The sequence below is a fragment of the Drosophila ananassae genome, chromosome 2L (genome assembly GCF_017639315.1).
Source record: "Drosophila ananassae strain 14024-0371.13 chromosome 2L, ASM1763931v2, whole genome shotgun sequence".
NCBI classification, from domain to species: Eukaryota; Metazoa; Arthropoda; class Insecta; order Diptera; family Drosophilidae; genus Drosophila; species Drosophila ananassae.
The window spans coordinates 5269513-5287735 of NC_057927.1; the positions used below are offsets into that span (position 1 = coordinate 5269513).

At 40.4% G+C, this 18223-nt stretch overlaps 2 protein-coding genes across 6 annotated transcripts in view; both read left to right on the forward strand.

The window, feature by feature from the left end:
• The first annotated feature begins 6799 nt into the window (after nt 1–6799).
• On the forward strand, nt 6800–7786 carry LOC6500571. The gene is made up of 3 exons (XM_001953464.4): nt 6800–7280; nt 7340–7462; nt 7525–7786. The coding sequence occupies exons 1-3, from the start codon at nt 6943–6945 to the stop codon at nt 7658–7660; spliced, it is 597 nt and encodes a 198-aa protein (XP_001953500.1). The 5' UTR covers nt 6800–6942; the 3' UTR covers nt 7661–7786.
• A 3149-nt stretch (nt 7787–10935) lies between these two features.
• The window catches only part of LOC6500572 (homeotic protein antennapedia), a 93698-nt gene continuing 86410 nt past the window's right edge, over nt 10936–18223 (forward strand). For 2 of the 5 annotated variants that reach the window (XM_032451813.2, XM_032451820.2), the window contains exon 1: nt 10938–11909. The gene's annotated coding sequence lies outside the window, so the exon portion shown is untranslated. Of the gene's footprint in view, nt 11910–18223 lie in introns of all 5 variants that reach the window. The other 3 variants (XM_014911144.3, XM_014911145.3, XM_044717597.1) reach the window with 2 other exon arrangements.

Consider the following 18223-nt stretch of genomic DNA (forward strand, 5'->3'; position numbering starts at 1 on the left):
TGGAGCTTGGATGGATGGAGGGATGGCTGGCCACTTGCGAAGGGGCTGCCATTGTAATGTGGTTGTTGACACTAATTATAACTGGAATTGGTCGGGTCTGAGCCAATTGGCTTGGCTTCCAATTCCAGGGGTGGAGCAACGATGGGGATTATGAAAAGTATGATTATTTGAAATCAGTAAGTATTTTGAAAGGGTAGGACTAAATAGAGAACTAAATATTTTAAATAATTACCAAGAACACTACCATGGAAAAGTCCTAGGTTTAATTAGTTGGATCTAAGTTGTCCTTCCTATTTTTATTTCTTTGGAACCCCCTGTAGGCCACACCTCTGTTCCCATTGGGCTGCCAGCATTTCCACCTGCAACTCGGTCAGTTTTTCATTATTTTCATGCTGCATTTAGCTCACGTTTTAATTAAGTCGTTGTCGTTTTCGTCGTCGTCGTCGACGACGTCGAGTGGAGTCGCCCATCGGCGACGGCGGGTTCCGTTTCAACTGCAACCGAGACGACACATGCAGCAAAATGCAGCAACTACGGCCACTACAGCAACTGCAGCATGGAAGCAAAAAGGCGGAATAGTAGAAACTGCAACGGCAGCAGCAGTAGCAGTAGCAGAAAGGCAGAAGCTAAAAGTCATTGCAGTCCAGAGCTCGGCACTTGCATGTAAATCTGCTCATCATTGTTGATGGCATATTACTCCTGCACCACCCAACCACCAGCCAGTCAGCCAACCTAACCACCCAGCCCCCCACCGGCAATCCACACCCACAATACACCCAAGCTCTATCCATCTGAAATGAATGCGATTTGCAGTCGGGACATCTCCGAGTTGCAGTCTTTGTTGACTTTTTATGGATTTTCAGTGGAAACATGGGACGGTGTTTGGTCAGTGTTAACACGTTTTGCTTTTGGTTTTGTCCAGCCCGTTTTTGTTAGCTGCCAAATTGCACAAATGCTTTGGAATTTTTATCGTCCCTCTAGCTTTTCTGCGCACTCCTCTAATACACAAAGAAAATATAGAGCCAGAACCAGTCTAGACTCTAGAGTCTAGCGACTAGACCTACCGCACTACTCCCAGCTAGCTTTGATCTTCTGGCTGAATTTTTTGAATTATAATTTATAAATAAAGATCTCATCACCGGGCGGAATAGAGGCGTTCCGCATTCGTCAGCCAATTACTGTGCGACGTGGCCTGCCTCACTTCAAATGCTAATTTCGGGAATTAAGGTATTGTACGTATTCAAAAAAATGTGTATATCTGTACCTGTACCTCCTGGCACGTTCTGGCCGTTTCCTTCAATGCAAATGTGCACTTGAATATGACATAACTCGTGGGGTTTGCCATCAAATAATTAAATAAATAAATACTACGTAGATTATATAATTTTTTTAAATTTTAATACTATCATTTGAACCATTATGCAATCATAAAATAATTTTTTTAAAATAAGAATAAAAACTTTTGAATTATTTTATGCCTTCTGAATTTAAAAAACAAAGTTCCCCAGATTTTCTTGGGATAAATGGAGGGTATTTCCAAATTGTAGCTACACTTGAGTGGCCCAAATCGAATGAATAGAAAAACCCTATAGTGCTTTAAGCTAATTGGGGTATTTCAGAGAAAATCAGAGAAACCCTGGAAGGAAGAATTGCCTCGAGGAGGGATGGACAAAATCAAAGTGGCAATCAGTTACAACTGCAGATTGACATCTGGCCGATTTGCATCTGGGAAGGAAGATAGAAAAAATGATAGTCTGGAAAGGGCAAATCCACTTGGAGAACTGACATATTCCCGGTTGGCTCTTCAACCGAATGCCATAAGCGATTAGGTTTTGTTGATCCCCCGGGAAGACGGGGCCAAAACTTTCCGTATATCTTGGCCACTTGTCCGAGGGTGTTTTCCTATCTCCATGTTTTCCGTGTGTGGGTTGGAACATTTTCGAAATTGAGTGAAACCGATTTCCCCCAGGATTCCGCCACCACCAACCTACACCACACCCCCCACACAACAGCAACACTCCATGTTTGTTTGGCCTTATCTTACCTCAAAACTCATCGAGTCGGATACGGATTCGGAATCGGAGTCGTAGCCGGAATCAGAATCAGAATCAGGCAACCGAAAACGGGAACCGACCCGCAGGACCCACCCACAATCGTTGGAACGGAGAAAATGCGGTTTCGGTTACGGTTTTTCTCTGTTCCCAGTCCGCCCCACCAGCCCCCATATTCCTCCGGAAAATCCAGCACAAAACTTGTTTTCCTCGCTTTTCCTTTTTTTTTATGGAAATGAAAAGAAAACTTTTCGTAGGCATTTTGTTTATTTGAGTTTCTGTCTATTTTGTGTGTGTTTCTGTCAGAGGGTGTGGGTGGTTGGGAGGAATCAATGGAGAAGGATACAAGTTCCGGCTCAATTCCGGCGGCTGCCCAAGCTGTTCTTCCTCGTCGGTTTCGACTTCGTCTTCCGCTAAAGCTGCTTGTTGTTGTTTATTTTATCATTATCATTGGCAATTTCTTTTAAGTGGTGCCAATCTTTTTTCACTTGTCCTGCCCCCCAGCTCGTTGGGGATTACTCGACGCGGGAAGAGCCTGGCCCAGTCTCTAAGTCTGTGGGAGTGTGTGTGTGTGCAAATTTATTGTAGTAATTTTATTCAATCGACAAATCGGAAGTGATTTTGAATTCATTATAGTTCTTGGCCTGTGGGGTGGTTGGTCAGTCATTGGGAAGTACAAGCTGTTGAAGTCCGACTACGAGTCTTTAAATGGTTTCCTTACTTCCATTGGACAATGGAATCGTAGTCAAGGTTCCTGTGAAGGATATCCTGATTGCATCTAGAACGGGCAAATAAAAGGAATATGATTTTTTATCCGCCCAAGCAAAGGCCAGGACTGGCTGTCATTTGGCCCAGAAGAGCTAGAAGGCAAAGTCGGGACCCCGGAATAAGCGCATTGACCTCATAAATTACCCACACACTTGCAGGCACACTCGTGGATACGTAGGGCCAGTGCAGTGCAGTTGGTTAAGTTGCAATGGCAATTTCGTTGGTGGCATTTCCCAGACACTTACACTTACACTTGCACTTGCACTTTCTCCACTCCACTGCCCGCCCGCCTTAATGGACAATTAACCTTGATTCCTGGGACGGCGTTCCGGCGTTCCGTTCGGTTTGCGTTCGCCGTGACCTTGCACCACTAAATTCGGGGCCAAAACACCCTGCCAAGGACGCTGGCATCGCTGCAACAATTATTCCATTTTATTGGTGCCAACTGCAGAGCATTGCTTATAATGCCTGATGCATTATTACGTGCACACGTCGGCATTCGGGCTAATTAGCCGACCCACCAGCCATCCAGCCAGCCATCCAGCCAGCCTCTGACTTTTCCACCACCACCACCTGATGATTTTTGGTCTCGAAATTCGAAACGGTTCGAGGGCATTAATGCGCAACCTTCTGCATTGAGTTTCCCCGATCCATTGTTTCAGGTGTGGTCATAATGGATCGCTCACTTTCGCTTTTCATGGCCGCCGGTCGTCTGACCCCATCAAGGCTACTCCCCTGTCACAACACAATGGCCGAATACAAATCAAAGAACTAAATAAATCAAAAAATAAAACTGAAAGTGAAAATCAGCCGGTGTAGTTCTACAAAAAAAAGAATTCAGTAAAGTACAGGAAATATTTTCAAAATATTTATTTTGTAGACCATTGTTCTGTTTAGATTGCAAATAGAATTTATAGAATAAATACTTCAATTACTACTAATACTTAAATTTTTCATGGTATTTTATTAATTCAGATGCCCGCATTAATTTTAATCTCACTTCTAATTGGACAATTTACCGTTAATGGTTCTGGCCAAAAAGAAAACAAGATTTTGCCCCAAAAGCCAAGTCTTAGAACTTATCACAATGGCGGTGATAAATGGATCGCCATAATGAAAAGTGTAATGATGGGCATTTATCAAAAATCGTTTGTTCTCCGCAAGATGTTCTCGCATATGTATCTTGTATCTGTGTATCTTTGTATCTTCGTATCTGCAGCGCGGCACAATAAAAGTATGTGCATACGGTGTGTGCGAGTATTTGATAATTTTGTGCTGTATCTTGGCCATGAACATGAATCTCTTTTTTTCAAACAGGCAACAAAAAGCGACCAAACGAGGGGGAACCAAAAGTCAAGCCATGTCTCGAGTCTGGTTCTTTTGGGAGGGGTGGGGGAGGTCGTGGCCAAGGGGGATCATCTTCAAGTTGGCCATAAATCTTAGCGAATATTGGACTTTTAGGCGATATCAATGAAATTGTATCTCTTTATCCGCATTATTATAATATACGGATACGACTGCCCTCTGCCTCACCTCTAACTCTCGCCCAGTTCTATTCCTTGGCAGATACTTCACGACATTATGAGGTATTATTTATATTTTGCGGCATTCTCGCCCTCGTCTCTCGTTTCGGCCCTCTTCAAATTCCGGCTTGTAGATATTTCATTAAGCTTTGGACGCGGCCTGGAAAATTTGCAGTTTTTTGTGTGTTTCTCTGGTGTTTTATTTCCAAAGATGCTGCTGCTGCTGCTGCCTTGGGACAAAAGAATTTCACGTGCGGGTGGCACAAGATAGATTGTCTTGACTTTCAAATTTATGTGCGAAATATCTTTGATACTAGCCCGAGTTTCGAGGGCCTCGCTGAGACAAGTCCTTCTTGGATGTCCTCCCAACATCCTCGCTGCGGATTCTTGTACGAAAATTCCATTAGGTCGTATGCTTGGGGGTTGGACTCGGCTCGGCTCTGCCCCGCCCACTGACCCACTCGCCCACTCATTGTCAGTGGTTGCGGCTGCAAGAAAAACACCAACAATTGACGACACCCAGAATCACAAATCATATAGATAAGAGCACACAAAGGAATTTATTTCTATTTTGGCATTTTTTCTGCCGCTTATTTTGCTTAGAATTTTTTCTGCGCTTCTCTTAAGTTTTTTGATACTCTTTGTAAAGAATTTTCGGGTTAAGGAATTAGGTTAGTGGAACATTTTTGAAATTTTTATCTTTTTTACATATTTTCAGCAACGTTTAAGTAAAAATACCACTTTGAAGAGACTTATTTTATTCAAATAGGGGAGTAACTGTTGGGCTTTATCTTTCTTAATTGATATAACAAATAAATATTTATTAGTTAAGATATATTTTTCTTAAATAATTTTCTGTATTAAGTGGATATAATTCATAAAAACAACTAAACTTACACTAAGACTTAAATTAATCTACGGTTAAAAACAAAGGTTTTTCTAACATTATGTCCAAAAAACTAGTATCTATTTTTTCTCTAAATAATTTTAATAAAATTAAATATTATTTTTTAAGGTATTTAGTATTCGTTAATTCAATCCTTGAGGCTGTATCCTCCGCCATCGATATTTTCGGCTATTTTCACCCCAAAGTTATTGCGTTTTAGATTCTTATTTTGGTCCGCTCCGCAGCCTGTGCCCCAGCCTTGTATTTGTGCTGCTTTCAGCTTCTGGAATCGCCTAGGGCTTGCCAGCCACGCCTGCCAGAAAGCCCGAAAGAAGGCAGTGGCAGTGGGAGTGGGAGTGGGTGTTCTGGGGGTTGGGCCGATGGAGACGCACGCACCGGAAGCGCCGATAGCGCCATGTGTCGAGTGCGTGCGTGCGAGGCCCCAGAAAAATAGGAAAAGGAACAAAAAAAAAAATAATAATAAGGGAAAGGGAGAAAGTGTGGGTGAGCCGGGTTTGGTTGTGTGGGTGCATGTTAGTGGCGCCGCTGGGTGTTGCCACATCGTATTTCACCACCCCCCAGAACAGCCAACACAGCCAACAGAACCAAGGGCACCTCCCAACCGCCCTGCCCCGCCGATGGCCCCAACTTTGTAGGCGTTCCGCCTTCTTTCATTTTAATGGCGCACACGCATTTGCTTTCGATCCCATAGATACATAAATATCCGTATCTGCATGGCCAGCACCGTACAAGTATCTGTGAGTCGTATTTTATTTTCGCTCTCTGTTTCGCTTACGGGTCTTTAGTATTTTTCATAATCATATCATTAGATGCCACCGAAATGGGTTTAGGTTGTTGGGGTCGCTGGATTTATTTGCTGATAACTAGCTAAATAAATATAAATAGTGGCCATTAAGCGGAGGAGCTTAAATCGATAATCCCATGTGTCCAAGGAAATCAATCAGTCAGCCCCCATCCTTGGGAGCTTTCGTTTTGTGTGGCATGTGTGTGAGCTCGCGGCCTCAATTAACATTCAAGTGTCAAGGATTCAAGGACCACCCGTGGAACCCCTAGAGTCTGTCACCAATTTCTGTTGGCATTAGCCAAAGCCAGAGACAAATTATGATAAACGACCATTAAAATGCTGTCATATGTACACATGTCCCACTGTCTCCTGATTCAGGTGGTTCTGGTTGTCTATTCCGCGACTTCTGTGCAGCTTAGTGGCGAGGAGGGCAGGTGGATTATTTATTGACTCACCCGATCGACTTGACTGATTATCCACTTGCATGCCAACTAACGGAAAATGCCCTCAAAATGCTACTTCTACAGAGCTAAGTAATGGCATTGAAAAATATGCAGTGGGAAACCAGTTTCGCAGCTTTTAAATTTATCGCTTCTGCTTAATTCTAACGATCAGCAGAGATAATTAAACCGTTTTCAAGTAGAAAAAAAGTGAAATATTTGTACAGTCCGACAGTTGAATAATTTCAGTGACATTTGTATTCCGATTATATCTTTATTAATATAAATAAAATTATCCGTCATAGACGCTTTTTGTCACAATTCATTTCGAGTCTGTGTAGCCTTCTTACAAATTTCATTTAAATTTTAGGATTTATCCTAAAAACGCACAACACATAAATACTTTACATCCTACTGATACAAATACTATAAGATCAGAACCAATAAACGTAACTCTTAACTAGCCAAAATGAGTGCGTTTGGGACTGCCAGCTCATCGAGGGCCTCCATCGATCGGAGGACCGAAATGGCCGAAAAGAGGAAAACTATGGAGCACATTAGGAAGTCGAAGGGAATGAGGACCATTAATGCATCCATGTTTATCAGGCCCAGCTCCATGGAAACGAGATATTCCTTTACGGCCATGTCCAGGCGACACAAGAATGATGCTAAATACGTCGATCCGGATTACGACGAAAAAGATATTGATCTAGGGCTTGAAAGCTATGTACCCGTATACCAAGTCCAATTCGATGACGAAAAAGAGACAGTCCGTGAGCCCGATTTCAAACGTCACAAAATTCCATTGTAAGAATTTTCTGCAAACTCTGACCATCACTTAGTAATCTTCCTTAACTTCCTTCCAGGCAGGTACGATGTGTGGAGATGTATCATGAAACCCGTCGGGAGTACTCAAGACAGTCAAAAAAGGAAATTCGCCTTCTTATCGATAACCAACCGAATGCCGACTGTGCCTGGCAGTTCGTTAGGTATTTATGCCTTAAGGCACTATATAATTTTAAATAATTATACTAAGAAATATATTTCTTAGGATCATGGCTTATACCACTCTTTGGCCACCTCTTCATACTAATAACGAGCTAAAAATTTTTGAAGATGAGTTCTGTAGACTTACTCCCAAGGAGCAACGTCGCTATGATAAAATAATGCTTACCAATATCATTTGACCTTAGATACTTTGCACCTTATATAACTGTTTTTGACTAAATTTTGGTTAAAGAATATGTAATTATGTACTGTTCATAAAGCAATTAATACAATAAATTTGAAATGTACCATTTCATACACGATAAGTTACAAAAATTTGAACTGGGTAAAAATATACTTGAAAGGTACAATCGTAAATAAAATATAACAAAATTTATAAATAAAAAGACCAAAAGGCCTGCTTATACGGTGCCCCAGGAAATTGCGACGAAGGTACTCCATGGGGTTAGGGAAGTTCCTTTTGGCAGATGGCAAAATCGAACCGACATGCGAAACAATTCAAAGTTTCACGTCGTAAATTTGGCGGGCAACTTCATCGATCACTTTTGGGGGGATTGTTGTCCCTGTTGTTGTTCCAGTTGTTGTTGCCCAGGTTGCACAGGTTGACTTATTTGCTGGAATTGCTTGGAGTGGAGTGGAGTGGAGTGGTGTGGAGAACCAGAAAGCCAGGAAAAGGGAACCGGGAACAGGGAGCAAGGAAGGCTGGGTTTTTGAAGTCTCCCATCCAGCTGAACGGCACGCGCGATTGTCCCTCTTCCTTACCCTACTTGTACCTATTAAAATTTTTGTTTCAAGGGTGGTTTTAGTTTTAAAATAATAATGTTACCACAAGAATATGTCGCGTAGAATAAAATATATACAATATCCATACTATAGTTATCTATATTTATATTATACTATATATATTTTATAAGTATCTTGATCTCTAAAATAATATTAGATACTTACTTGAAATCGATTTAAATATATTTCTTAAAAAAATCACATTTAAAATAAACTGCAAATTAATTCTGGGGTAGGGAATGACAGTATTATAGGTAGAATTGCTGAGAAATAATCAGAAATATTTTTTAAACCCGAAACAAGGTATTATGAAGTCTATAAAGTATCCTTAAAATGCGTACTTGTTATTTTAGTTGTTGCTGCAGCTTGCTGGAGCGGAAACGCTGGCTTTTGGGGCGAGTTGTCTGTGGCAGCGACGGCATGTGAAAATATTTTCCAAGGTGAACGCCACGCCACACAGAGACACCAGCACACGGGGACAAAAAAGGACCAGGAACCGAGAACCGTGGGCCAGGAGACACCGGCGGGTAGTCGATTCCAGCTGAGCCTGGGTCTGGGCCTGATCCTGGTCCCGAATTGAATGATTTAGAGTCGCACAGTTGTCAAAGAGCAGCGATGCGTACGGGCAGCAACATCCAGGGGACCCTTCTTTCCTAAGAGGGATAGAGGAAAACTGGGGCCGGAACGCATCCCCGTTGGAGTGGGTGGCCCGATCCGGACCGGGTGAAGGGGAAATGGGGTGTTGGAGCTGGGGCGCCAAGTGTGCTTTTAAAACCGATTCATTCGTTTTCTTGATATTTATTGCCGGCACATAATTGAGTGTAAAATTGTTTGGGGGTCGGCAAAAGTTGAAAAATTTACAAAAAGAGACAATCTTCATGACTAATAAATTATATATTTATTTTGGTGTTTTTTTTTTTTAATTTTAAAAATAAAATTATTTATTTATGTTTATTTTAAGTTTAATAAACAGATAAATGAACTTAATCTCCGGGGTCAACTATAAATATAATTCCTTCAAATAATTCTTCTCCAATGAAGACTGTTTGAAAGACAAACTACCCTTGCCCAGAAGCTTTATGTTTATTTCGAATAAAAAATAACACAAATAATTTAATTTTCCAAAAAACAATAACAATTTAAATATTTGTACTTTCTACTTTTATAATTTTCAATAATGTTTAGTCAATTTTATAACTAACAATCCTAAAACCACAAAGATCCAAACATATTTTAACTAATTAGAGAATTTAATCATGATGATTAAATTATATATATATAATATATATAATTTATATTTCCTAAAAATATATTTTAATATCCAGTCGTATACTTTATTTTCGCATTTTTGGCTCGAACATTTTGCCGCTGGCAAACACTGTTCCAATTGGAATTCTCAGCGCGCTAGGTCTCTGCTTGCGCCAAAGGAGCCAAGTGACTCTCGCTGGGAGCGCAGAGCTCTGCCTCTGCCACTGTATGCTCAGCGCTGCCAGCGTCGGCAGAGCAGCCACGCAGCGCCGACTGCGCTGTCGACGACGACGACTGCGTAAATTTATGTGAGAAATCCCAATTGAAAAAAGAGCAGCGCGGCACGCTCACGACACACATAAAGCAAAATAATGGCCACATTCGTCACATCCGCCATCTCGCTCTGGAAGTATATTCGTCTCGTTTTATCATTTATCATCCATTTTATCTTCCATTTCATTCACACTGTCATTCCATTTCTGTCTTCCGGCCATACCATTTTATGTTGAAGTTTTTATTTTCAAAAATTCGAGAGTTCGAAATTATAACTAGTTTTTATATTTTGAAATCAAATTTTTTTTTTTTAATTTTTAAGAGCAATTATTTAAAATAAATTAAAATTTATTTTTCATTTTGAAATATAAAGTATTTTTTTTTTTTTTAATTTGCACTTAGGAGTACGTCAGGCTTTTGTATCCTTCAGAAAAACTTCACTTTATTTTAAAAAAATTTTGAGTTGGACTTTTTAATTTTTTAAATTATAATTTTTTTCCTTTTTTGGGAATATTTTTGAAATGGATTTGGGATTTTGGCCTTTCACTGAAACAAAATGAAAATTTTTTTTTGGTCCAACATATTTCTGTTGTAACTTATCTTTCTTTATTACAAAATTCAAGGGTTTTAAATTTAAGACATTAAAAAAGTCCATATAAGTCATTATTAAAATAATTGTAGATTTATGAATAAAAAAATGTATCTGAATTATGCAGTCAAGTTAGTTATTTTAATTCAAAACATAGCACTACAACTACTACTCATTTACAACTAAAATCATAAAAAAAACGTACCATTAAATCAAAAAATAATCCTGATGTCTAGCTATGAAAAAAAAACCGTAGCCCACATTCTGGCGCAAGGAGGCTCCAGAGTCCGGAGACTGAAGTCCAGAGCCATGTTGCCGGCGGGCGAACTTCGTGAATTTCGCATGGCAGAGCCGAGAAGAGCGGCTCAGCCACTAACTCACTCGCTCGCTCAGTCACTCAAAAGGCCATGAGAGCAGAACGGTTCTTTTGGCAAATACTTTATGGGCGGCAGCGTCGCTGTCGGCGTAGCAGTCGGCGATGCGGCCAACGCTGACGTCAACGCAAACGCCAACGCCAACAGGAGCGGCAGAGCCAACGTCAGCGGCTGCGGCAGCGCCAGCGCCAACGCCAACGTTGGATTAATAAGGAGTTCTCGCTGGGATTTTCACATGTATATGGTTGGAATTGAATGCTTTATGGTTTTAGTTTGATAGGAGTCGTAAAGAAATCAACATCGAACAAAGCACTCGAGCCGAGTACGCTGTTTTGCCCACGTGTGCGAGCCAGTGTCTGTCTGTGTGGTTGTGTGTGTGTCCCTGTGTGTGTGGGGATCCCAGAGACATAACGGTGAAAACGGTACCGAACACTATTCGCTCGCTCTCCGCCGTCGCGGTCGCTTTTGGCGCTCCTCTCTTCGCAGTTGGTGTGCTCCAATTGTCAGGCCCCAGGCCGTAAAGATCGCCCTGGCCCAGGCCGTAAAAATAATCATAACAATAATCGTAAAAAATTAGAACCGCAGTCGCACAGTGGCCCTCGTTCGGCGCAGACATTAAACCCCAAAAATAATAACAATAATAATCGCCATAAAAACACCAGCAAGCAAATCAAAACAAAAACCCAGACCAGGGGGGATTCAGGCAGCAAAAAAAAACAGAAAACAAAAAAAAAAAAGAAATTCGCGCGCGTATCTTTTTGAGTGTCTGTCTGGCAGGTGTCTGGCAGATGTACCCCGCTAATTGTGCAATATCACTACAGTGTGCTAAAAAGTTCCAATTGATCAAGCCAAATCCTACTACCTAAGTGTTTATCTATTCTTAACAACGTGCACCCAAAACTTGAATCTGCCGCACAACGTTTTCTAGTCCCCCGCAAAACGAGCAATATTTTTAACTTCAAAAGGCAAAAGTTTTAACTCTCGCAGTCAAAAAAGAAAATATAATCGTAGACAGCCAAAAAATACAAAGAAAAAGTAAGAAAACATCTACAGATGCGAAGATAAAGTTTCATTTCAATGTGGGTAAAGTTTTACTTCAACTGAGAAATTTGCAAAGCTCCCAAGGATTGAAGGATAAGCACACGTTGTTGGATTAAAAAGGTAAGTGCCAGAGCTTGACTTTTCAATTTCCTTAAAGATACACGGTCAAAAAAGGGGAGAAAAGTATTGGAAATAAATATTAATAATATAAAATCAATAAGAAAAATAAATAAAATAAGAAAATCATAGAATTCTCTAGTCAGATTCTATCATCAGATATACATCAAAATATTTTAGATACTCTATAGTATTTTTTGCTAAATTTTATAATCTTATAATCAAGAAATATGTAAATATAATAATTAAAATATAAAAATTCTATATGAAAAAAAGGATTTACTTTCAATATGTTTTCAAAACTAAAGATTAAGATTTGAAATCTTAAAACGTTAGAGAACATAGACATATGACAAAAAGTAAGAACTTATACCGACGGCCTTTGTATCTTTTTATCAAATTCCATATAAAAACTTCTTTCTCATAAATAATCTTTATTTTTGAGAAAGAATATAGAAACTTTTTTTCAAAGTGCACCCAGCAAGGTATAAGTTTTTTGGCCACAAAGCGATTCAACACTTCATAACTCAAAATGCATTTTTCGGATGCTGGAGCCAGGTCATCACTCATTTGTACTGCAAACTGCAAACTGTTGACAGGCTTATTAGCCATTTGCATAAATTTGCAAAAAGGGGCATCAGGGGGCCAGGGGTCAGGGGTCAGGGATCAGAGGATTTTGGGTATCAGGATTCGTCGGGAGTTGAAGCTGGAAAGCTGAAAACTGAGCACCAAGCTGAAACTGGACTGAACTGGGCACGAGTAATGGGCGCTTTGAACTTGGAATTCGTTTTTGAATTATTGCACATATCCTGGGCAACATAGTTTCACATCCGAATGGTGGGAAAGGGCAGCCATTTCTCTCGCACACACACACTTACACACACACACAGAGACAGGACACTCTCGGGTTCTCCGCATAGAAAATTTATGCGGCCATTGTTGCGGCGCATTGTCCTTGTTGTTGTTGTTGCCGCTTTTGTGGATGTCCTAGTTATTGTTAATATATATATTTGTTAATATATATATTTTTCTATATTACTTTTTTAGTTTATTCAAATTCATTGGTAACTTCCTTTTAAACGGATTCTCAATCAAGTTCACACTCATGACAAAGCCACAAAAAGATTTATAAGTCGGCATGAAAATGGCGACAACTCTTTTGTAAAAACATTAATCACGACCTTAGAGATTCGGCCGAAAGCCCAAACTAAGCAACAAAAGTAAACGAAATTGCTGTTAATAAAAAACAAATCCAACAAAAAATAAACAGCAAAACAACAGAGGAAACTTGTTTGGTTTGCATTTGAAATTAAAATTATATTTTAAGCCCCATTGATGGATGGCGACATGAAACGGCTAATTAATCATATGCAAGCCACAACAAATTTAAATAAAACAAAAACCTCTCAAATAAAAGCCCAAATTTCACACACAGCACATTTTAAAGTTAACAAAAAACAAAAGACCAGAAACGGCATTTTCAAAATGATTTTGTTTTGTTGATCGTCAGAAATGGGATAGTTTTTTAAAAAGTGAAAAAAAAAATAATGAAATACCTAAGGGATCTGGGCTTTTGATAAGCCGGCGGAAATGAGTAACTTTGGGTCTAAAAGTAGGCAAGAAATAAGAGCGATACACCGGATATGGTCAGGGTTCTAGCCTAATATTCATTTTGGTCTTCTAACTAACTGTTACCTCTTTTTATCCTTTTCCTTCCAAAAAATATATGAAAAAGTTGTATTATTTTTTATTCGAAATAACATTCAGTCCTCGGAAGTTTTGATTTTGTATTTTTTGTAAGTTCGTGTGGCTGGAAAACGAAGCCTTGGTCAAAAAATCGGAGTCAGAAGAGTTCAGAGTCGGGGGCCAGCGCCCAGCGCCCAGCGGGAAGCGCTTGCAGTGACATTGCGCCGAAGCGGGTGACAATGATTTATGGCAAAGAGATACCCGACAAGGAACGCAAAAAACTCAAAACTAAAAAATAAACTGCACAGAACACTTTCCCAAAAAAAAGGGCAAAAAGACATGGCACTAAATGAAAACTCCTCGCAAAGCTAAGAAATAAAAGAAAACCTACCAGGGAAAATCCCTGGAGCGAAACTACCTAAATTCGCCAAGGAATCTAAGGAATGTATTTTTTTAATGCTCAAGGTGTCCTTGAAAAAGCAACAACAACAAACAACAAAAACGATGCGAAACCGAAAGTGAAAACCTGCTGTTCCGCCAGATAGATTTTTATGGTACTTTTCCTTTTTGTCACTTGTCATAGGGTCTGGGTTTCCGAGGCAGAAATCATATGGGCCATTAGGAAGTCGTCCTGGCGGTCACCTGGCGGCCAGTTATGCAATCGTCATTTTGTACGGTCATAAAAATTAATATTCGTCCTTCGCAGCGGCAATTTGGTGCGGATATCTCGGCAAACGCATCTCCATAGTCCATTATCTGGCTTTGAACTCGACTCGCTGAGCCGCTGGAATCGAAGTACTAGGCATGACTTTTGGCTTTAGCCCACGTCTCGGCTTCCATTGTATCTGTATCTTGAACTGCGACTGCTAGTGTGTGTGTGCCGAAGGTTACCTGTTTTTACAGTTTCGCCCTGGCCCGGCCCGGCCCGGCCCGGTCTTCTGGCCTTCTTCTTTTTAGATTCCCAACGTTCTTTTTGCCCGGCACTCTCTCAAATTATTATTTATGAGCTCGCATTGTTGTCGTCGATCTGAAATCGATTCGTACGTATCTACATCCCTTGGTCCATAATGCCGTCTTCGAATGCAGTTCAAGATTTTTACTTTCAACTTGAAAACGAAATTCATAATAAATCAAATAATTTTTGTTTGCTCTCGATGCAGTTTCATGTTTGTCTCCTCGGCTGTGGGGATATACATAAATCACAGCCGATTCAGCTTAGATCTAGCTGTGTATTGTGTATAAGGATTAGGAAACTTGGCTTAGAGGCTGCAGCAGGTTCTTCAAGAGGAAATCTATATTTTTGGAGGGCCTGCAACTCGTTTTTATACTGATTCTGACCCCCGAAATTGATCAGGTCACCCACTAGTTTCCTCATCTTTACAACCTTTACAACCCACCGTGAGAATAGTTCCCAACATGTGTGGAACTCTCCGCCCATAAATCACACTCACTTCCAATATTTTCACAAACACATCACAATGGAGAAAATTTTGTGATTTATTTGTGTGAAGAAGTCAATAAGTCATAAAAAAATAGAAATAAATCTTGATTTTTTCGTTTTGTCCCACACTGGGCGAGTGCTGGAAGTAGAACAAAAAAGCCGGGGCGCAAGGATGTGCTCTAGAAGCGTTAGAGGATGTGCCGGCATATGTAAAAAATATTTGCATATTGCAGCTGCGGGTGGCGGCGCCGTCGGCAGTCGAAGATGTCCAAACAAATATTACAAATATGTGACTTTAAAAGAAAAACACGCGAAATAGATTTTCCACAAAAACACAAATTAGAAACGCTTTTTAAAGTATCTGACCATTGAATCTGCATCTGCTGGCTGCGTCTTGAATTTCAAAAGTATTTTGCCACAAACTCCGACTCATTGTTCAGAACAGCACGAGCTGACAAAAATAAAAGAGTCAAGTCCCAAGTCCGGCTACAAAAACTAAGAACTGCGAACGTTGTACAAAAAAAAGCTGAGCGGCAAATTCGAGTCAAACAAAAGCTGCACACACAATGTATCTACACATATACATAATCTATATCTATGTATCTCGTATCTAAACTAACTAGCCGTGGGCAAGTCTGGCTCAGTTTCGCACAAAAAAACAACGACAAGAAATACATGAAATAATTCGTTTTGTTGTTTGCTGCAAGCCGCAAAGCAAACTCGACAAACAACACGAAAATGTCGCAAAAAATATACAGAAAAGTGAGAGAAGCCAACGTAGAAAAAGAGTTAAGGCAAAAAAAAAAAAAAAACAATGTCACACATGTCAAAGTTGTCGCAAAATGACACAAATGCGGTCCGGATTGCTCACTGACCCAAACCCACAACCCCGCACTCGGTCTTGCCACTTGGACCCCAGCTAAATCCCAAAACCCTAACCCAAACCCAAATCTGACTCTGACTTCGACTTGGACTCGGACTCGGACTTCGGTGTCCACGTCGTCGGGCTGGGCTTTTTGGCGGAATCGTGTCAGCCTCGAAAAACACGAATCAACTCACTGAAAGTCGCATCGCAAAATTTCGTGGAAATTTCACAATTAAAAGGGCACACAACAAAAAATGACTCAAAATAATCCAAAAAGCAAAAAAAAAAGGAAATAAATAAGAAGAGCAACTTAGGAAAGAGTTAAGTGGAATACTTCAGTGGCAGTGTCAGATGCAGGAAATCATGTTGGCCTAAAAAGTGGACTTATTTTGGAAGAGATTGTGGCTTAAGGAATTTTTAAAAATATTAAAACATAATAAAATATTATTAATAGGTTTATAGGAATTATTGTTTATCTTTTAATATCTTTTCAAGAAAAATAAATTTTATATCTAAAATTTGTATTTAGTTCCTTCTCAAATATATCTCACATTTGTTGTATCTTTGGGATGCATTCAAATCCATGAGATTAAAAATATTAATAATAATATATATAATTATTTAATCAGTTTATAAGAATTATTTTTAATCCTTAATTACATTTTTAAGAAAAATAAATTTAATATCTAAAATTTGTATTTAGTTTCTGCTCAAATGTATCTCGCATTTGTTGTATCTTTGGGATGCATTCAAATCCATGAGATACTGACAACCGCCATCCCCGACAGAAGTAATCAGCATCAAAAGGTGGCGGCAAGAGCAGTCGCAGTCGCAGCCATAATCCCGCTCCCTTCCCGTTCCCACTCCCGGTAATCAACAGCCGGCATGGCCGCCGCCCGAGGGGATGGAGGGATTTCAATGGCGGGGGATGTGAAAGAGATGCCCTTAGAGCCGGGCATCTGTCGAGGCGGGACGGGGATAGAGATAGCCAAGATGGTTGGAAAAAACAACAAAAAATGATGCATTAACCTTTCGAAACTATTTCGGATAGCCGAAAACTGAACCTTTTGGGCGGGGGTGGGAAAGGAAGAGTGTGGGAGCCACAGTGAGAGCGAGATGGAGCATCCAATACCCTCACAAGTGTGCAAAAGAAAGGAGAAGAGGGCAGCAGCAGCAACAGCAACAACAGCAACAAAAATTAAAGCCCATTAATCATTTTGACTTATTTCTTTCCTTTTTTTCTCGTCTAAAATTAATCTTGATGCCAAGCGCTGGCCTGGCAACGCGTTTGCCCCGAGACCCTCACACAGATACTCAGCCTCCTTTGGTGGTGTTGGTGAAAGGAGAGGGAGAAAGCAAGTGTTGGATATGACAGAGACAGCGAACATTGTTTGAGGATTAAAAGGGCAAGGTACTCCCAAAAAAATAAACAACAAATTTCAAAAATATTTTAAAATTCAACAAATATAGTCTGAAATATAAACAAAAAATAAATGCAGAAAAAAGGTTAAAATTTTACAACTTATGTATTTAGAACTGTTTGTAATATTTTTAATAAATTTAATATTTTAAATAAACAAACTTAATTTTTAACAGTGCAAATCCGATTAGTGTTTGCGCCTTTTCACCTCCATCCCTTTCTCCCTCGCTTTATGAAATCGCCAAAAATGCCAAAAAGAAAAAATAATTTAAAACAGATTAAACCGTTACGGCAGCCATTTGCTCCACACACACACACCCACACACACATACAATTATCCTTTGGGGGAAGGCAGTTCGGTAGCCAACACATGCCCAAATATATTTGAATTCTGACCGAATGTCTTGCGAAACCGAAATGTCCTTTGTCCTTATCCTCCGTGCATATGCTGCAAATTTGCCCGAGTCCCAAGCGGTCGAAGGCGGTTAGGAGGGTGGCGGATAGTGGGTGGTGGATAGCGCGGGGCGGCCAGCCCTCTGTGAGTGGCATACTTAAGGGCGCGTCGTGGTCGTCGACCGACAGACAGAGAGACAGACAGCCCGAAGGGGAGTCCCTGTCCCGGGACATGGAGTGAAAACAACAGGACGGACCATAAAACCGTTTAAATCAAACGGCAGAACAAATTGGTTTCCTTCGAGTCGAAAGCTTTATGAGGTCCTCCAGCCAAGGGTCGATACTTGGTGGATGGATTCGGATCGAGGAGCTTTAAGGACTGCAACCGCGACGGAGTGACTGGGAAGAAATGTTAAACGAAATTGAAGTTGATTGGCCACGGTGTGGTGGGGGAGAAATCAGGAACCAAGCCGAGATTGAGAGATTGCAAAATATTTATTGGCTCCAAGGAA